Source organism: Alligator mississippiensis, chromosome 4, assembly GCF_030867095.1.
Source record: "Alligator mississippiensis isolate rAllMis1 chromosome 4, rAllMis1, whole genome shotgun sequence".
Lineage (NCBI taxonomy): Eukaryota > Metazoa > Chordata > Crocodylia > Alligatoridae > Alligator > Alligator mississippiensis.
In genome coordinates, this window is record NC_081827.1 from 198,480,365 (window position 1) to 198,502,630 (window position 22,266).

A 22,266-nucleotide genomic window follows, 5' to 3' on the forward strand; every position below is an offset into this window, starting at 1 on the left:
AATTTGTAAAATGCATGGAATGGATACTTGCCTCCCTGACAGAGCAGACAGTGGTCTAACGATCTGACTTTGCCAGTGGATTCAAATAGCTTTCAATTGTCCATTAACTCCATTCCCTACTATATACCTAGATAGATATCTGTACCTGGCATTTGTGTAGGAGGGCATGACATCTATTGAGCCTACAGGTAACAACAGTTTCTTTGTAGTGCTGTTCCTAAGCCAATCACCAGATGATCATGCAAAATCTAAAATAACCTGCCCTTCCTACTTCTCTGCATATACACGTTACATAAAAGTCCTCATGTGCTCAGCAAGAGATTGGATCTGCATGAACAAACTAGCACAATAATATTCATATGGATATGCTAAATTCTGTTTTAAAACCATTTTTCTAGACGTGGGGTGGGCAAAATACAGCCTGCCAAATTATTCTATCTGGTCTATGGCTGCTTCTCTGAAGGAGAATTGTATCCAGCCTGTGGCTGCCCTGGCTTTTAGCGCCTCTCACCCTTCTTCCTTCCCCATGCTGTAGCCGGCTACAGCAGGAGCATCCCTAGCACCCGGCAGCCACTCCACTCTCTAGCCTGCCCTGCCCTATCCACTGACCCCTGGCATATGCTCCAAGACAGGCGGCTCTGAGCCCCTGACCAAGATTCTGCCCAGCAAGTCTGTGTGCGCACAGCTCCAACCCTGCAGCCCGTCACAAACCAGACAGCCCAGCCTCTGGCGAGAGTCAAGGCTCACGTATGGTTCTCCCTGTTGGCAGTAGAGGGGGCGCAGAGGGAAGAGGGCCAGGAGCTGTGAATTATCCCAGCCCTGATAGGGGCACAGGCACCGCTAACATAGTGCTGTGCTGTGTTTCCGCTCACTGCTTCAGGCCGTACCATGTGGGCACAGCTGGAGGGGATCTTGCCTGACCCTCAAGTTCCCATCATGTAGTCAGGTCAGGTAGGAGCCACTCCAGCTGTGCCCACATGGCCCAAAGCAGGTGTGGGAACACAGTGTAGCGCTGGCCAGGCCAGCCATGTGCTGGGGACTCAGAGTGGGGAAGACAGTTCAGGGAGAAGTGGGAAAAGACCATAGGGGTGTGTGAAGCGGGCCATATTCGATTCAGATTCGGCCTGATTCGAATCACTGTCCCAATCCGATTCGGCCAAATCCAAATCTGAAGATTCGATTCTGATTCAGAGAATCAGTGATTCGACCATAGACACAGCTTTAGATGTTTTTTTCTACATAACTTGAGGTACCAGGTGTGGCTTGTGAATGCTGCAATGCTGGGGTACTTCTGGTCCACTTCTGGGTTTGCTGCCAAGCGTGCGGGGGCCACCCTCCCTGGCTCTGTGTTTGGCTGTGGAGGGACCCCGGGTACCCCCCCCAAACCCAGGAGACACCAGGTGCCTAGTCAAGGGGCAGAGGAGGGTCCCCTGTGTGATCCGGGTCTGCCACCTACTGTGCTGGGAACACCCCCTGCGCTCCTGTGGGACGCTCCATTTGCCCCACCATCTCAACATTCACAAGCCACCTGGTACCTTGAGGTATGCAGAAAAAACACGTAAAGCTGTCTATGTCTGAATTGTCGAATTTCTCCAAATAGAATCAGAGGCTTCGGAGAGATTAATGGGTCTCCTGATTCGATTCAGAGATTGAGCCTCCGAATCAGGTCGAATCTCCTCCGAATCGAATCAGTGACCAAAGCTTCACACAGCCCTAAAAGACAGCACAGGACTGCCCTGAACGGATCCAGATAACCCACAGCTCCTGACTCCTTCTCTCTGCATCCTCTCCTCCACCTTGAGTCCCCTGTATGTGGCCAGGCCAGGAAGGGCTGGTACTGCACTGTTTTCCCAGACACCATTTCAGGCCACAAGGGTGCAGCAGGAGAGGCAGTAGGGGGTGCAGGAAGAACTGCAGGGAGCTGCATGTGTGTGCATGTGCCTGCACATGTGTGCCTGTGGCTTTCAGCAGCTCACCAAAACTCATGGAGTGGACCTCCAGCCCAAATAATTGCCCACCCCTGTACTACACAGACCATGATTTAGACCATGATTCTTATGCTATTGTGGTCAAACTTTCGATGTGTAAGACAAGAAGCAAAATTAGTGATTAACAGAGAATGGTGGTATGAGACACTCCCGCATGTGGTAGTCCAAGATAAAGAAGAGTAATTCCAAGTCAAAACAACTCTGATATTAGGTAAGAGGCACTGAAATGGTAAAACTCCTTTTAATTTCAGCAGGAATAGAAAAATGCAGATGATTTTGAAACTGAAGTAGTATAACCTTTAAATTAATAGAAAATGTTGTACATTTTCCTTTAGAATTCTCTTATTTTGCTGTAAAAACCCCTCCACTTACCCTTACACAAATACTGAAGATATTTTGTATTATACAGTGCTCAAAGTCTTAAACAGCTAGACCACCTCTCTAACCAACGGCCAAGAATCCTAAAACAAGAGAGCACTGAGTGAGCAGCAATTCTGCATTTGTCACAACTGTTTCTATTGTCATTTGATCAGTGGTACAAGTCCTGCCTAGCTGATTCTTAGAGTACATTTTTGATCACCAAACATATTAAACACAAATCAGTAAATGAATAAAATTTTACGCTTAATTTGATTAGCGTGATTTAGGAGTTCTGCCCTCTTTTTTAAATAATTTTTTGTTAAGTACTGAAGTTAATTCTTTATTGGTGGTTTTTGGTTTTTTTTTAATAGGGTGGAGGAAATAATTTTAAACTCACCTCAGGATCTTCACAGCAGTGTTGAAAAGGTACCATACTGCCCATAACGGCTGTTCCCAGAACTGACATAAAGGCCATTTTGTGATCTGACACTCTGGTCTTTTGCCAAGTAACTGCCTAAAACAAAATGGCACACAGTCAAATTTTTGACATTATATTTATATTTGTTGAACTCAACTAATCTCCTACATTACATGCCTACGAACTTATAAACGCAAGTGCACGCTTATACGGTATATGTAACATTCTGTACTTTGACCCTCTTGTCACAACTGCCAGTGTGAACAAACATATGTTATGGTACTTTATGCTATGTCTTTTCATATAATCTTACTCCTGGTCTAAATAAGTAGTCAGAAAATTAAGGCATCTGTTCCAAGTAGTTAATTGATCATGGATGCAACCTTACTAATAGGATTTGTGCAAGCATTGAATTCTGTGCAATCAGCAAAAAGAATGTGTTATGGACCAATTCTGCCCTCAGATACGCCTACATGGTCAGTGGGTTTTTATAGGTATAATTGTAACAGACTGGGGCTCTTAATACATGTTGGCTGGCATCTGGGTGTAGGCAATGCAAAGCATATAGTAAGCAAAGGATAAATCACTTATCTGGGAATCAGTACATTAGTGTTCTGTTCCTAACTACGCTCAATGTCCATCACTTAACCCTCTACTGCTCTGGCTTTTCCTTCTGTAAAAAGGAGGCAATCATAGTTATTTATTCAGAACTTTAAAAAATGTGTTGTGATAGATGGATTAAAAAGGCATGGCTATTAATAACCTTGCTATTCAGATGTTCAAATTCTCAACTGTGACAGGTAACCCAAGGTGCAACCCAGGGTGAAGTCCCAGGCTCAACGAAGTCTATGAAAAATGTATTAATTTTAGGGCTGCCAATTAATCGCAGTTAACATATGCGATTAATGTGTTAATGGGTTCTTGTGTTAATTTTTTTTATGCATTAATTGAGCAGGTGGTTTTGGAACCTGTACCTGGGCTCCACTCTGCTGCCATCACCGCCGCCTCCAAGCCACCCAGCAGGGCAGCTATGGCAGCGTAAAGGACCACAGGGCAGACAGGTGTGGGCTCCAGGTGGCTGCAGCAGGAGGGAGCGGGAAGGAAGGGGGGGCGGGGGGGAGCCATACATAGACAAACACAGACGACCAGCTGCAACCTGGGCAAATGGGACCCCAGCGCTGGGACGGGTTGTGCAACGGAGCCACAGCTGGCTCGTCCAGAGGTGCGAGGGGTCACTGTGCACACCCCCAGGGGAAGCATGGGGAGCGTGCGCCCCCCGGATCTATGTGTGGGGTTGAGGTGGGTTGCCCTCTGGGGCTCTGTGACCTGCTGTCTTAGCCCGCAGAGCTGCATGCTGGCCATGCCGCATGTCCCCTGCCTGTGTGGTGGCTACTGGCACAACATGGCTTCACATGGCTCCTGAGGCAATGGCAGCAGGGTGTAGAGCCCTAGCCCACATCTGCCCCGCACACAAATCTGGGGAGCATGTAAACAAGGCATGCATTAAAATTGGAGCTTTAAACTTAGTTTTAAGCCTCTTCGCTTTTGTTACAGGCTACCAACTTTAACAAGCTCTGTATTTTTTACTCTTCTTGTTTCAGGGAAGTGAGACTAGCATAGGTGTAGAGTGTTGTAAAACAATGGGAGCCAAGCTTTTTGGCCGGTGTGCCACAAATTAGCCCCGCACCCTCCCCGAGTACCACTCTAATCCTCTTCCCCTCCCCAATCTGCTGTTTTGCTTTCTGGTCCCTGTCATATCTGCCACTGTGGTCCCTGTCCCATCCCTGATCTGTCATGTGCCACACAGAAGCTGCCTTTGCCTCTTGTGGCATACATACCACTGGTTGGCCCTGTCCCTTGTAAAAGGTGAAATACTTTGACATATGGGCCATTGACCCTGCAAACAAGAATAGCTTGAGCTCCATCACATCTCAGACCATTTTTTGGCAATACCAATTGCAGACTAGTATACATTAGTAGAGGTTTTCAAAGCAAATTTAGGGATTTAGCTACACAACTGCCATCAAATTAAGGGAAGTTACCTGGCTAAATCCAGCAACCTTGCGAGTTCAAACCTCTTACACAGCCATCATTCAGTAGATCTAAGAGTATTTCAGTGTACGATATTTCAAGTGCTTTAGCACCACAGGATAAACGACAGATTAAAAAGAAACGTCTGGTTTCATTTGCTGTTCCTTTACATTACAGTGGGGTTTTTTTTAAGTATATTTTATTATGTAAAGGAATCCAATAAATCCAAAGTGAGTTCACATTATTCCAGTGTAGGATATTATGCAAGAGTGGTGTATACATATTCTTTGTTCACTTATAATCTTAAGAAATGTAATATAGAGCCTTACTCACACCTGTCCTCCAAAGTATTTTTTCGCCTTGCAGAGTGAATTCCTCTGGAGAACACCAAGTCCCTGTAAAATGATACTCTCTTTCTACAGGACAGTTGTAATTTTAAGGCTCCAGGACCATAAATACTAAAGTCTATAAATTGGTCTCTATTCCTCAATATTTCCAACTGAATATCTGCCTTGCTAAATGTTTGGACTTTGGTGCAGCCTAATCTAACTCACCTAAAGTATCTAGGTGAATCTGGTTCACAGGGAACAAAATTAGAAGAACCACATTCATAATGATCACAACATTTCCACAGAACCATGGTTTTTACCACACCACTAATTGCAAAGCACTGTGGACAGTGGAGCTGTCAGGATGCAACAGTGCCTCTGAAGTCATAACATTCACAGACTGAATGAAGGAAGAAGGAAAGTCTTCCAGTCGCTACCCAACCCATCCTCTCCTCCCTGCCATAAACCTCAAAAGCAGTTTAGTGCGATGAGACAATCTGTCTCTTATTTAAGAGTTCCTTGTTCAAAACAACACTATGTACCACTTCTCTTCTGAATTATAGCTCTATTTTAAGTGATCAAAACTGCCAAACAATTTATCTTGATTGGACATATTTTAAAATTAAATGCCTGTGAGCAAGCTGAGAAAGATGTTTGTGACATGACTAATAAAAACATCACACTGTTTATTTTAAGTTATATTAGTGTGATGCCACAGGTACAGATATAAATCTTAGCTGCTGATTAATGCAAGGATGTTATTACACTGCCTGACCTGCTGAATGGCTGATATCCATAACCGCGAAGAGATCACTTCTGTAAGCTACTTTTAGGAAAGCTGTGGAACATGAGAACCTACTAAATGCAAATTCTGTAAAAGTGGTGGAGATTATTAATAATTTGGGGGCATGTTTTTACTGACCAATTACTTTTCCAACATTAGATTAAGATCTGCAGGCAAACCTGAAATAAGTTACAACTATATGTTAGCTTGAAGACCTCATTCTGCAGTCATCCAACTTCTTTTCTTGTATTGTGGAAATCACACAATAGATTGGTAGGTTCATTTTTAGAATTGGCTACACATTATGTAACAACCATTTAGTAATTAAAAGCAATTTACTTTCTAAAGTTCACCAAGTGCACCAGCAGGTTTTGAAAAATAATCAAAGTTATTAAGAATCAATGTAACACACTTCCTTATTTTTGAAAGAATTAATACTTTCCTGCGAGTTTCCTGGTCCTTTCTTAACCTTGGTTATACCCTTAAATTGCGCTAAAAATACACATACACACACCCCATATATTTTCTAGGTCACATAAACCTGGTGTCTATGATGAGCCAAATAAGAATCTGACTCTAGTCAGTATGATGACACTGCAAAAACACCCTAATCAAAGATATATTATTACATACAGACCATCTTAGGTTTTGTTGGAGGTGGCCAAATATATCCTGCCTCCCTCCCTGCTTCATTGAGGGGCATTATATGAATTAGATCCTATAAAAAGCCATACCATATTTAACACCCATTTCACATACATAGGAGATTAATACATCTCTATATGTGTATGTTCTCAATATCACACACATTTTATATGGTCTATAATATACACAGGAAACATTCACAAAAAGGTCATGTATTTCTGTTGCTTCATTTTAGTACTTATACACACAGACTAAGGCTATGTACAGGCACTGAGTTTATACCAGGAGAATCATCGTTGTTCTGTAGAAACCAAAACTGCACAGGTGTTCAGGCTTTTTCCACCCAGAGTGAAAATGGGTGCTCCAGGAGAAAAATAACCCAGGAACAACCAGGGTTAAATCAGGGACAGTTTTCTCCCAGAAGACTAGTGTCTAAAATTTTTCCTGGCTTAACTCCTCCCAGGGACTAAGAGGAGTAGAGCCAGGCCAGGGTCACACCAGTCTTGAGAAAGTGCAGGGGGTAGCTAGGGGAGAAGCAGCAGCCATTGCTCCCTGACTCCTCTCTCAAACCAAGCAGTCCCTGGTTTCGGAAAGAGGCAAGGGGCTTTGCCAACTCCTGCCAGATTCCCCACTGCCTAGGCGAGTGGCATGGTAGCAATTTAAAAGCTGGCAGCAGGGAGCAGGGCTCGGGCACTCTCAGCTGCTGGCTTTTCAATTGCTGCCCTGCTGCTCAGGTGGGTGGTGGGGTAGCAAGGAAAAGCTAGTGGACACCAGTAGCTGGGATGGGAAGACTTTCACCAAGCCCCACTCCTGGCCCCTCCAGCTTGTAACTTATCACTGCCCCTACCCTTCCCACAGCAGCTGAGCATCAGGGTGGCAAGGGGAAGCTGGAAGGGATGAGAGCTGAGCATATGGAGGCTTTCCCCAACCTAGCTCCCAGCCTCTCTGGCTTCTCCCTTTCTCCCTTGCTCACCCGCACTGCCCCGAGGCAGTGAAGGTAGCAATTTAAAAGCCAGAGGGGCTGGGGAAACCATCTGCACGTCCAGCTCCTGGACTCCTCTGGCTTGTTGCCAAGCCACCCAGCTGACCCAGAGCAGTGCCAGCTGAGACAAGGTGCCAGGCACAGTGACAAGGCTCAAAACCCTTGCTGCGAAATGCCACCACTTGGCCCCACACTGCTCCGAGGCAGCCTGAAGCAGCACAGGGCAAGGCAGGCCATGCACCTGTGGCAAAAGCCAGAAGACCTGCTGCAGTGGCTGAATGCAACCAGGTCAGCCCAGAGAAGTACAAGGAATGGGACCGACTTCTCTGGTGGGAGAGAACCAGGAGGGTTCCCACCATGACAGACTTCCCCGCTCCTGCCCATCAGGTGACTAATGGGCTGGGGGCATTCTCCTGGGTGGGAACCTTCTCTGACTATCACTTGACAGCCTGCCCCCATCCCAGGCAGGGGGAGGACAGGCTGCCAATTAATGGGCTCTCCTGAGTGGCGGTGGCCCAGGGAGCAGCCGTTAGGGTGCTGACAGACACAGGGTTGGCGGAGGGAAAGAGTGTTTTACCAGAAGAAGTGTGTTAGTTTGACCTGGCTCCACACCATCTGTATAGATTGGGTGCTTCAGTGGGGCCTTTTGGCAGTTTTATCTAATAGCTGATTCAAACTAATGGTGTTAGTGTGAGCTGGCTCACTCAACGTCTGTATAGATCATAGCTTCTTTTTTCCCCCCTCAACTGAAGGACATTTGCTGCGAAGACACAGTTTAAGTGCAAAGTATTATAAACTGCTAATGGTAACTCTAATGCAAAAGGTAACTCTAAAAGGTGAGAACAGAAATTAAAAATGAACTTGAAAATGGTCAGAAGAAAATTCTGGAAAAGTAACAACATACCCATAGACAGACAGACAGCTATACAGCAATCCCCAATTTAACTATATCGAAGTACACTGCAGTACTTTTTGAAAAAATAAAATCTCAATAATAAAAAACCTCACTACAAAACAACGCTAGTAGGTCTCTCTCATCCATTTGGCATAGGTGTTTCTAGAAGTGCTACCACCTTAGTATTGTAGGCCTTAACTCAGGAAAACATCTCTATTTTGGCCATCCCTTAAAAGTGATAATTACATTTCAGAACAAATTTATGTCCAGTTGATTTCAGTGAAACTCAAACTCAATTGAACCATCACAAATTAGTAGTTAAAAGGACACATGTAAACAATAGCAACCTTAACCCTAACATAAAATCTAGAATTTACATTCATAGGATGGGAAATGATGAAAAAAGAAATCTCTATTAATTTTCAGTGTGTGCAAGTTCTTTTGCTTACAGTAACAGACACCTAGCTGTAAGAGCAGGCATATTCTCTGGAGAAGAACAGCTGTGAGCCAAGTTCAAAAAGTCACAATGATAAAAACGTTAATAATCACATTCTTGAAAACTATTAATGTTACCTTATTTACTCCACACTATAAACTAGTGCATTTTCTAAAAACAAATTGCAAATTACAAAAAGTGTTCTTTTCCACAATCATCTGTTAGAAAGAGAAATCAGTGGAAAACATTTACATTTTAGATGGAGGGAAAAGACAATGTGTTCCCCAAACTTTCAGCTTAGTTCAATTACTTAAAATTTGCTCCTTAAGAATCCAATGTCCTACCAATTCCATAGGAAGGATGGAGAAATTCATGGTTTCTACTCCTTCTCCAGACACCAACCCCTCACCTGCTACAGCAGGCATCAACAGTTAGTGTACGTAGGACAGGGGCATGCTATGTTCGAGGTTGAAAAATGGTCAATGCTGCATGCACTGTTCACCAATCCTTAGGGATTTCCTGAGTAAAGTTAAATGCTGACTTTGTCAAAGTCAGCACTGGTTACTCAGGTTTCCCCTTTGCGATGTGAGCACACCCTCCTGATAAAGAGGGAAGCATTCTGGAGAAGCAGGTGTTGGAGAAGCCCTTGACAACTTGAGGCCTGAGAATCACGCTGTCAAAAAGCTGTTAAGGTGGATATCAAGAGGAACTGAGAGGCGTTGCAGGGGCGGAGGGCTCCATGTAGACGGCACTGCTCTCCAACAGGGGCCTCAGGATTCACAGATTTTAGGAGGAAGCTACAAGAAGTTCTAACTGATCTACAGAACCTATTTTAATGTGGGTGGCTGACCAACTACTCCCATGACAGAATAAAGAAGAAAGTCTGCAAGTAAGTTTCCACTTCTCATATAGGGAGATAATATACCATAGACTGACTCTTTATTATTACATAGTGAGAGAGAGCGAGAGCGTGAGCCCTGGGCCAATTCCACGTCATAGCCAATTCTGAAGCAGAGTTACTCAAATAAAAACTACTGTTGACTGTTTTTACACTAGATTTCATTTAACTTCCTTGTCATGAAAAAATATATATAAAATCATTAAGATTACAGGATGGCATAACTGGAGACTGAGAACTGAATGTCATTTTTAAAAGCATCAAAACACTTCATTTTGGTAGTTATTAATCAAAGCAACACAAAACATCACTGTAACAAAACAACTGCAAGAGCACAACTTTGCTAACAAAAAGGCTCACTTCCAAGAACTTACAACAATAATAGGCTCTTGTTTTCCTCTACTAATCTCTCCCTTAAGCATATAACATACAAAAAAACCTGAAGCACGTATTAGATATTGAAATACATACTGTGTATCTGAGCCAGTTATTGTTAAGAGAATTCTGATATGCACTGTCATTTGAAAACTGTGATGGATGGGAAACCAGAGGCCTCAAGGAATTAGTAATAGGATATAGAGCATTTCACCTCTAGGTCACCAGTTCAAATTCAGCCCAGGTTGGTGGTGATCGAAAGTTGTTACCATCTGACAGCTGTTCAGTTGCTGATGTAAAATGAGTTGATAGTCTCAGTACATGTTCTTGTGGACAGGTGTCCACTTCACAAAAAAACACCATAATTAGCTCTCTGCCTATCCTGCAAATATACTTAAGAGTGAATGAACATAAAAACTAAATTACTCTCCAGGTCAGGACTGCAGAGCACTGGCTGGACAGTACTAAGAAAGCCTATATTGCAAGTGTAGAGGATGTGTCACTTCTGTCGGTATGCAGTTTGTAATACTTCAAATAAAGCACCTTTACAAAACCTGAATTCTCTCTGAATTAAAAAGAACAGTAAGTTGGAAACTGAGGACAAAATGTAGAGTTTGTGGGATCACCATACTGTAGCTAGGTTCCTGAACTCTCCTACTTTTATCTTGAAGAATGCTTCAGCCTTAAAGTGCTTCTAGAAGGATTTTATGCATGAAGAAGATCACAAATCTACAAGCGCACACACAAAAGATCTGCTTCTCAAAAGAAAAATTCCAACCATAAGGCACCAATTCCCCACTTTTACTTCTCTACTGCCTGTCCAAAGCATACTGAAGTCAATGGGAGTTTTTCCCAAAGTATACAGAACTTTGAAAAGCTTGTGATTCAAAGCTATTACTCTGATAGCCGTTAAAATGACAGATGTACGTACCTTCATTATAACAAAAAGCAAAACAAAAATATTGAGAAAAATAAAGCAGTAAACTGCACCTTTGGAAGAGCCAATTTTACTAAACAGGAATTCTAAATATGTGGTCCAATTAACAGTTGCATTCCTATTGTTGTGCTAGTATAATTACATTGTCATTTGTCCTGAGAAAATAATATATTTTAAATATCAAATTCAGCCAAACATTAAGTTTATGAACACCCACTCATCATAATTCCACTGTATTCTTTGAGGCTATTATTATTAGAAGCCTAATTCAACATTGTTAGACTCATGTTTTGGAGCTTAGTTCAAGATTGTGTAAAACTGACTTTATCAATACAGGAAAAAAGACTAGGTAGTATTGTGGTTTGCTAAATGGAGGTTTCAATATAACACAGGGAAGAAACTGAAAAAGTGAACAAAAATGATCAAATGCACAAAGAAAGGAATGGAATAGAATATATAAAAACACTATAACAGTATTATTAAAATAAATAGCTTTTCCTCATCTGCAATACTGGATTCAATTGTGGTTACCCCATCTCAAAAAAATGAAAAGCAACTGCAGAATTAGAAGACACAGAGACAGGCAACAAGACTGCAAAGAAGCCTTGAACTTTGAAAATTTACAGTTAATCTTAGAAAGGAGTCACGATGAAAATATTCAAAATAAACACTAAAATGACAGATGAAGGACTTTCATTCACCAATAATCAGACTTTAAATGGTATTTAGACAAATCAATGAGTTTGGTGCCTAAATACTTTTAAAAATCTAGCCCTAACTTGTATAATATGAGAATTAGAGTTCTTGCAATGGAACTGAGAGCAGCAAAATCAAACCTAATAAAAGGAAATAATTTCCCCTCATACTGCATCTTTAGATTGTGGAAATTAATTGCCATAGGATGATGTCATTGAGGCAAAGACCTCAGAAAAATTTAAACTAATTAAAAAGAATAAGTATTTTTAACTAGGGTTATGGACTCTCTGCCAGAAGTTAAGCACTAAAGACTATTCTGGACAATTCTGGACTCAAAGGAGGGACTTCCAGGTTTATACGCCTTATACTGTATCAGGATGAACAGTAGGAAACTAAGGCATTATTTGGACAACAGTATTTGTGTAAAGCTATCATAAAGCTCGCTGCCAGATAAGGAGACACCAAAAACATGAATTTTCCAGATAAGGCACACAGAGTTCAAATTTCTCTCTTGGCTCCCACTCCCCCAACCTCCAGAAATCAACACAAAGTTAGGCTTTAAACTATCTGGGACCAAACTGCTGACTGTTGTATTTTAAAAATATAAAGAACTAATCTGATTCTTTAGGCAGGTTTCTCTAATACAGGAATTGGTAAAGTTAGAAAATCTGTATTTTGTGGCCCTAGATTTAGGTATGGTTGAAGTTTACTTGGTGCAAGATCCAGAAAGAAGACTAGGCATGACACAAGTGATATTATGCGAAGTGATACCTATTGCCCTGATACTCCAACTGATTGCTCCCTTACAAAGCAGTTTGATTCCCAACCCCATTCACTTACTAAGCTGTGTTTGGGAGCAGGGTCATCTCTTCGACCCTTTGCTTAAAGATTACCTTCCAGCCTCAGGGTATCACAGCTCTAGCTGCACTCCCTTGCTGCTTGGTTCTGCTTCCAAAACATTTCTGCGGGGCAACGGAGCTTATAGGAAACAACATCTCAATAAATGTTACCAATAGTGCTGCATCTAAAACAAGAGCCTAAAATGCAACTCTCTCATTTTTAGAAGTTGTGGGGGACAGGAGGGGGAACAGATGCCTGGAATGAAATACTCATTATGACCTATACATATTGCCTTCCTTTCAACAAGTTAAGGAATTTCACAAACGCTAAGCCTCATTGAATACAAATATTTCCCAAGCATATTAATAATTTAACTAGAGGTTACGGTTTTTAAAATGGCCAAGAAGAACCTGGCACTGCTTTTAGATGCAATGATTACGAGAAAGCTACAATTCCAAGGGACAGCCTCCTTTTAACAAGTCAATTATAACAGGAAATTACAGGTGGCTGGAACACAGCATTTCGGGTGAAAGAGTTTAACACTGTTTAAACAACGGTAGCTAACTCTGGAACATTCCTAGTGCTTCTCCAGATAATTTTAACTTTAAATAAACTCGCTGAATCCTCTTGTAAATTATTCCCATTCGGCTGTCTCATTATTCAATATGCTTTCAAGGAACATGGTGATGAAAGAAGAAAAATACCTCTTTCTAACATAACCAAACTGGCAAGAAGATCAACATTATCAGTATTCAAAGAATGTCTTGGCAGGATAAACCTTCATAAAAAGGAGCACTAACTAATCCAAGTTGTCAAAATAGCTATAGTACTTCAAGGGCTGACCTGCAAAGTGTTTCATTATTTATTACTAATGAAAACAAAACATTTTGAACAGAAACAAAAGCAGCCAAGTACTCCCTATTTCTGAAAGTAATTTATAAAAATACTACAGAAATAAATGCCAGGAAGAGTAAGAAGATATATATATATATATTTTTCCTTACTTTACTACAAAATAAGCTAAAGGCAGGAAGAGCTGTTATTTCTTCATATAAACTAAGAAACCAGTATGACAAGTCAAACTAGACTGCCTAAAGGTGAAAATACATTCTGGAAAGCTTCTTCAAAAGTAACACAGTACCCACTGTTTAGTAAGTGGTAACACAACAACATGCTCTATAGCAGTAGTTCTCTACCTTTTTATACTCAAGACACCCTCACAATAAACTCAAAATACTTCTGAGAAAATACCAGCTCTTAGCTTTCACTCTTTTGATTATGGAAAAATAATACAGCAATTCATCTGTTGTAAAGAGCATAGAAAGACGACAACAGGTCAGAATATTTTTGATGCTGTGGATTTGAAATCTCCTATTTGAAATCTCCGGGTTTATTTTATAAATCGTGTAGTTGTTATCCCACGTAACGATCCTAATACTGCATGACACCCTGTGACACCCTTACAAGGACCTCATGGCACTTGGTTGAGGATCGCTGTTTTGGAGTCTGTGGGGATTCCAACTGGTGCGCTTAAAGACTGAAATCCTTTAGGTGGTAGAATACAAACCCTGATTTTCAAATATGCTCAGCACCTGCCATGTGAGCAGGTAGCTAAATATATTTAAATACCTAACCTTAGACATTTACTTTTAAATGTTTTGGACTCTATGCACACTACACCCACACTGAGGTAAAAGCTAGAGTTCTCACTTTCCTTCATTTCTTACTCAGTGATGGCCTTTCGTTAAAGGCTTTCCTTGGTTTGTACTGTTTTTACCATTCATTTTCTTGGTACCCTGCAATGCAATACATTAGATGAGGGCTGTCCAACTTGCAACCCGTAGGCCACGTGCCACCTACGAGGGGTTAAGTTCCAGCCCTCCGGCTCTCACCCAGCCACTGCTCCCTTCCCCCCCCCCATCACTTTGGCTGCAACAGGGTTTGGTTGGGTATGTGAACTACTTCACATTTTGGACTCAATCTTGTGAGCCTCTAATGTCTATGAAATCTATGTCTCCTTCACAGCCATTGTGAACACCAACGCGCTGCTTCTTCTGGTAAAGCACATTTCGGGGTTTGTTTTTTATTCACATCTGTCAGCAGTTCCCTAACGCATGCCCAGAAGAGGTACTGCATCAGTTTGACGGGGCTCGCCCAACAGCTGTATAGATCAGGTGCTATAGCAGGGGGGTTTTGGTGCTTTTATCTAATAGCTGACTGAATAGACTGAATCAGCTATTAGATAAAATCACCAAGAAGCCTAGCTGAAACACCCAATCTATACATATGCTGTGGAGCCGGGTTGAATTAACATGCTGCTGCTTCCAGAAAAAGCATGGTTTTCTTTTTTCATGTCTGTCAGCAGTGTGTGTCGGGTCGCGGGTTTGTCTAAAGCAGGTCGGGTCAGTCCACGGGTAAGAAGACTTACTAATTCGAGCTGTGGGTTCAGGTTTGTTTGTATAATATCGGGTGTGGGTTGGAAGCAGGCCTTTAAAAATCAGACCGGCATAGGTCTCGCTTTGAATTGTTACATGTACACATTTACTATATTATCTTATCCATAAAGACACATATTCCATGAGAATTACTGGTATCCTAAACTGTTGTCTATTCTTATTCTTGGGTACTTCAAGCAAACACATTAATAACCTAAAATACTTACAGCAAATAATACATGCTAGAGTACCTTTCTAGTGCACAGTCATCTCGTAGAAACAACACAAGGGAGACAAATCTATTCATCTGGATTAAGTTAGTTTTGTGGTAGTGCTATTCTTTAGCCTCCATGCACAGTAGTATTGTTGTAAGAGAGTCTGCAGGTAGAAAACCTGAAAGCTTTTACACGTAAGAATTCAGAAGAACCTCTAAAAGCTAGAGTGAAATCAGGCAGCAAAAGGAATACAAAGTGAAGAACAAAATAAAACCTGTATTCAGACTAATTTCAATACTGTACAAATATGCAGTGAGCCACAGCTGATGAGTGACCCCTTGTGTTGAAAAATCTGTAAGCAGCTTTGATTTTCCTTTCCTATTTTCATTTTTATTTTACATAAATTTATAGCTTGGGAGAAGACACAAGATAGACAGCCCCAAAAAATCAATGTCACTTGTATTCTTAGAGCAAGTACAGAGTGCAAGTAGCAGCAGTGATGGTTTACTACTATTTCATATTACACAGAGTGCAAGAGTCCTGCACTGTGGCGATTACCTCTGAGGATAAGAAGATCAATCAGTCTTTAGGAAAGGCCAAGATAATTCAGTTTTGATAGCTTTCCTGAAACAGCTGGTATGCAGTTAGAGATATTTGTTCACAAGGAACTGGACTGAGACCACCATTTAAGAAGCATCAAGCAGCTCTTGTATGAGAAGATCATTTGGCCATTACTGTCTTTGCAAACATAAAATGGTCCCAAGTCTACCAACTGAGCAAGCTAGGCTTCTAAATCTTCATGTTTTAGATCATGAAATATTTTAAACACACCAACATTGCCACATTCCAATTTAAAGAGACTGGATTTGAAGGACTATCACGATCATTATTCAAGCAGACACATGATCATTATTCAAGTTATGTAGAATGTGATCAAAGGAACCAAATTAAGTACTAATGGTGAATATTTTCCCTCTATCCCAATTCTTTATCTACAGGATCCTACTGATTTTCTATTAACTACACTGTATGCTCAACATTTTCTTACTATTTCTGCCCTCCCCATCTTCAGAATTCTTCTCTCTCTCCTCCCCCACCTAAAGTTCTATTTTTTTCAAAGCTTTGAGATAGAGTTCTGTTCTAAAAACTGACTGTAAAAATGGCACCTTCTTACTTAACAAATCTGTCTGTGCGCTTTATGAGTAACTTCTGTAGGCAAAACAAACATTAATGTAGTTTGCTTCTGTTGTGCAAAGCCAACAAAAATAGACAAAAGTTAGAATCTAATCCTACTTGTCCCTCAGCAAAACAATGGTTTAGACATACAAATTTGCAGCTGTTAAAACCTAACAAAGATCAATACGAGTTCACTGGTACCCCAGAGAACATAGTATGATGATGGAGCTTCAGAACAGAGTTGCAGAAGTGTAACTAGTCTGCAGAAATACCATTTCTGGTAATGATGCAGCGCACTTAGAGCCCAGTGCAAACTGACATGATTGACAGGTTGAAAAATGTCTTCTTATTTTTCAGATAAGTACATCCAGTTTGGAGAAGAGTGAGTGGCAACAAACAAAACCTGCATTTTTTACAGTCAGTTTCAAAAGCAGAATCACATTTTTAAGTATTACAAGCCATGAAACATTTTTATATTTATATAAAAAACCACTTCTTTCCCAAGCCAATAGATTGGAGAAATTTTCAGCATAAGATTTTTAAAAAAACCCAAAAAACAACTTCCTGATTTTTTAAAAAGTAACTAGCTCTCTTAATTGTGAGATTCCCATAAGCAACAAAAAATACCAAAACCCACAACTTTATTCTAAGGATCACAAGCCTTTAAAACAACCAAACTAAGGACTAAAGTCTTTTAAAATCTAAATTTGAGCAGGGAGAAAGATAAAAATATTTTCAAGGTATTTTTTTCCCCCTCTAATAAAAATATAAAATGTTTAATTTGCTGTGGCAAGCTTTAGCATGAGGAAGGTTTTGACTGTGGCTACCGTCATACTAGCTGAGGGACACCAGACAATATAACACCACAATAAATGTGACTGTTAAGGAAACTTAAACACAGTGATATTTCCTGTATTCATGTCCAGAAAAAAAGAATAGTATAAGGAAGAGATGCATTCAAGGTTACCAGTAAGAACAAATGGCTTGCATTAAAATATAGTGGAGAAAGACTTGGCAGAGTTTGAGGAAAAAGAAAGAGACAAAGAAGAATTAAGTCATAACAACCTGCATCTAAGTCAGAGATGAAGACATATGAAAGAACCATCTGCAATGACATAAAATCCTATCAGATACTTTGAGCACTCTAGTAGTAGTTTTACATGGATTACTAATGCACCTAGAAGCCCTAGCCATAGACTATAACAACTCCTCTCTGTTCTTAACAAATTCTTAAATGTTTGCATGTAAAGGGTGTTTTTACATGCACTCCAAGGGTGACAGGGGGCGCTTTAATTAGAGCAGCTCCAAAAGCTGCTCTAATTAAAGCATCCAGAGTGTCTCATGTATCAGCATCCCTGCACTTCAAAAATGGTGGCAAGGGCACTTTAACTATAGTTTGAATGAGCTTTCTATAAAGTGCCCCTGCTGTCATTCTGAAGCGTGGGGACGCTGATACATGAAACATGGAGGCTGGCTGGAGTGCACTAATTAGCACAATCCAGCAGACTATTGAGTCTGCTCCAATGCGCAATAAATTACAGAGCATCAGAGTAGCCTCCCAGCACGTGTACAGGCACCCTTAAATTTCAGCAGTACTTCGGTCATGCCAATGTTGTACTTTTGAATTTGAACCAGTCGAAAGGATACGGAGACTAGGTCTAACAAGAAGCAAGCTAATGTATAGAACAGTGGTGTTGAACCTTTTCACCCGGATGGGCAGTGGCATGGTCTGGATGGGCAGTGCCCAGTTCATCCACAGGTGGGATCCAGTCAGTGAGCCCAATCCAGCATGTCGGAGAGATGTGGTGGAGGCCCAATCCAGGTGCGTGGACCCCAACGTGGCTGTGGAAGGGAAAGAGGTGTGGCCACGACCCATTCCAGTCCTGCAGGGCTGGAGAATTTGGCAGTGGAGGAGAGGTGGCATTATTAATTGCCACTGCTCCCCTACCACCAAATTTCCCAACCTGTGAGGAGCCCCACAGACCAGATGTCATGGTCTGCAGGCCTAATTTGGTCTGAGGTTGAGCATCTGATATAGAAGATCAGGGAGTTGCAAGATAAACCATGTAAGTTTTAAAATGATGAATACACTGCATGGCTTTAAGTCTAGTCATCTGAGTGCATTCATAAAGTCACAGAACTACTAAAGGAATAATTTATTTGGCCATTAGGTGCCACTTTATTTTCTGTGGTAGCATGAACATTTTGTAAACATAATTCAGTTTACCATTTTCTCTAAATCAACTTTCTGACTCTGAGGGTGATCAAGCATTGAAACAGGCTACGCAGAGAAGTTGCAGAATCTCCGTTCTTGGAAACTTTCAAAAGCAGGTTAGACAAAAACTTGGCTGGGATGGTTTAACTCAGAGATGAATCTGCCTTGAGCAGGGGCTGGACTAGATGACCTTGCAAAGTCCCTTCCAGCCCTACTTTCCTATGATCTTATAAAACCAGGCAGATTGACCATTAGCTCACTCAGATATGATGATTGGATCCACTGGCTTTGATTTTGCTCTGCTTCAGTGGGGCCAATCTGTTTGACAGCATGCCACAAATTAGCCCTGTACCCTCCCCAAGTGCAACTTAGCCCTTTTCCATGACTCTATTTGCTGCTCCACTTCCTGCTCCCTGTCCTGTTTCCTGCTGTATCTACTGCCTGCTCCCCTTGCTGATCTGCTACATGCCACAGACAGAGGCTGCCCATGCCACTTGTGGCATTCATGCCACAGGTTGACCATCCCTGCTCTAACTTTATACCTGATGTAAATCAGGATTAACTCTATAGAAGACCACAAAGCTATAATGATATCTTTTTAGTCTGATTTTACACACGTAAAACATCTCTCTTGAGATGCACAATTGTGAAGTCTATATACAGGTCTAGGCAGGAAAGACTATATCATTCCTATGTTAACCTAATACAGCTCAGCTGCCTGAATACTAATAACTTGTAAGTACAGATGTCTCCATCTACTTAGGGTCCATTTCAGTAGAAGCTTTTCCATTAACCTCAAATACCAACGTATCAGACCTTTATTAAGCAAGATGGAGGCAGGCAGGGTCCTGCCTTCATTTTGAAGAGCACCAAGCATGTTGATATCCAACAAATAAGAGAAACCACAGAGTTACCAACCAGCTTCATATACTTCAAATCAGGTTTGATTTGATAAATCAGGAGGTATAGCTGAGACTCCTTTAAAAGCATGACCATAAACATCTAATATTTAAGTCATCATAAGCATGCAAATTCAGAATAAGGATGAAGTTCAGATTCCTGCTCCATAATTTTAGCAAATTCTTACCAGCACAAAATCATCATAGACTTACGATAGTCAGCACAGGGTATGCAACATTTACCTTGTTATGTGTTAAGATTATCCGAAGTTCTGGTTTTATAATGCCATATGCCATTAGAAGATCTTGAATTTTTTTTAGTTCATCCTTACATTTTTTAGCTGTTGAATAAAATTGTTTTCTTACTGGAAGATTCTTAAACAGCTTCAGGACAGTTACTGTTGTACCTGTAAACAAGAAATGAAAGAAATGGGTAAAGTTAATGTTAGAAGTATATGATTACCTGGTTGTGAAGAAAGCCACACTTCTGCTGAAAGAGGCTATTCTTCCCAATAGCTGAATGCACATAATTCTTAATGTTAATTAGAATGGTGCATGCCTGAAAGGAAAAAATATACTGCTAAATTAACATCAATTTTACAGCTGCTTTGTTAGATTTCACAGATGTGCAAGCTGGTCTTTTCCTTCATCCAGAGTTTTGCTTAAACTACTTGACATAGAAGTTACACATTTTCTCTTTCTTTCAAACTGCAAGGATTTGCAAATTCAATTTTATTTTGTAACTAGGAGGGAGGCAGGCTGATCTGTCTGTCTGTTACTAGTAGGCACCACTAAACTAAGCTTAAAAATTAACTGTGCTGAATCTGTTGTAATGCAGGTCCATTAACCTCCAACATTGAGTATAATACTGTAATAAATCTCTCCCTAACTTTCTGCCTATAATAAGCTAAGATGAGGAGAGCCCATACACTTTTTCCTGATGCACAAGTCATTACAGGGGCATCTAAAAGCCAGCAAGGAAATACTAGTTAATACCCAAATTCATTTAAGCAGGAAAAAAGAGAAATAAGTGATTAAGCACCAAACAGAAGGAAGGAGCAATATTGTATTTAATTCCATAAAAGTTCAAGCTAGTGAAAAGCCTCTTTCAGAAGCTGCTGATCTATTTATTGAACACACCAAGTTTGACAAAGTAGGCTGTCTGCAAAAGCTCATGCCTCTTTGAACCACCCTTGCTTTAAGCTACTGCCTGAGAACTGTCACCAATTGAGTCATTTGGATAAAAAACATATAAACCATGAATCAGCACTATTTTTATAAATATTGTAAGAGGAAGCACTTCCCCATTATTCCTCTATGAAGATTTATGCTTTTTTTTTTCCAGCAGGTCACGGCAATAAGCTCTCTTGTTTGAGGAGGATGACAAGACTAAGGACTTTTATACCCAATTCAGATAGAGTAAAAATTTGCTAAGGTTAGGAAAGTCTAAAAATGTCTATGCCTTCTAAAATATTAACTAGCAAACTGGAGGAGGCACTATCATCTTTTACAAGAAAATTCTTAAGATTTAACTGCTCTCCTCTCTCAGTTTAGCTCACTCAATGAGCACCCTGATTAAATTCCAGGCATGCCAAATGCTCCCTGGTATAATTTATGATGCATGTACTATATCAGCTTACAAAGTCAGCCATTTATAGTTGTAATATATAAAGGTGTGGTTTTGATTTCAGTGTGAAGCTTTTTTTCATACATGCTGATAGTAATAAGGATCAACTCCTAAATCAAACTAAAGGATCTTTCAATGCATGGTAAATGTAACTTTCATTACTGTAGTATACAACAGATCTAGATACTCAGCCTGATGTATCCAAGTGGATGAGGAAATAAATCTTTGTTACAACACTTAATCATTATTTATGCTGTGGTGACACCTACAGGACAGAAATACGTCGTGCTGGGCACTGTACAAACATAACAATGTTTCCTGCCCTGAATACCTTGTATATATTATGTTAACTGACAGGAAAGACTACTGGCCTATTTAATGCAATCAAGTATAATTATACAAAATACAGTTTGTAAGTACACAGTTTTATCTTATGTAAAGAAAAGATAAATAGAGTAGAGACTGGAGAACTTGTATTTCAACAGGAGTCATTCCACTATTCTAAGAAAGACAAAAGGCAGCATCGCCCTTATGCAAAGTCCACCAAGGTTGATTTGAGTCAGTAGATTTCCATGGGCTTCAGATCAGGCCCTCAGTAAAAAGCACTGATGCCAGATCCAAAAAAGGCACAGGCAGAATTCACGTCCCTGATTTCAAAGCTGCAATTCTGAACGACCCTGCTCTACTGCCACCAACTCGAGGTTTTTTATTTAAAACTCACTGTGGTTCTCATTTCCCTACTAGATAGCAGCTACATATTGAGAATAATCAATATTTTAGATCCCATTCAAGGGGGCTTAATCCTCCACCCATGCACAGTGTAGCAAGCTTAGGAGTTTCACTGGAAGTCTGGAGTCCACTTCCGAGGGTAGACACCTAAAAAGTTAGACATTATAGCACCTAACTTTTACTGGATATGGCCCTTAGTGGGCACATTGACACATATGCTTTACTGCACAGTAGACTAATTTACTGCATGGTAAAACATCACTGTCTATACATGTGACATGATTAGGGCACAATAGATTAATTTACTCCAGTGTAGGATAGTCCCATCAGACGCAGGTACTATAGAGTAGACAGTA

The 22,266-nt window shown here is 40.8% G+C and overlaps 1 protein-coding gene across 2 annotated transcripts in view; it reads right to left on the reverse strand.

The window, feature by feature from the left end:
• PMS1 (PMS1 homolog 1, mismatch repair system component) overlaps positions 1-22,266 on the reverse strand; it is a 79,391-nt gene that overhangs the window by 36,892 nt on the left and 20,233 nt on the right. For both annotated transcript variants that reach the window (XM_059727237.1, XM_019492125.2), the window contains 2 exons: positions 19,798-19,961; positions 2,746-2,862 (listed from right to left, as the gene is read on the reverse strand). In XM_059727237.1, coding sequence (XP_059583220.1) covers positions 2,746-2,862; positions 19,798-19,961 — 281 coding nt within the window. The remainder of the gene's footprint in view (positions 1-2,745; positions 2,863-19,797; positions 19,962-22,266) is intronic.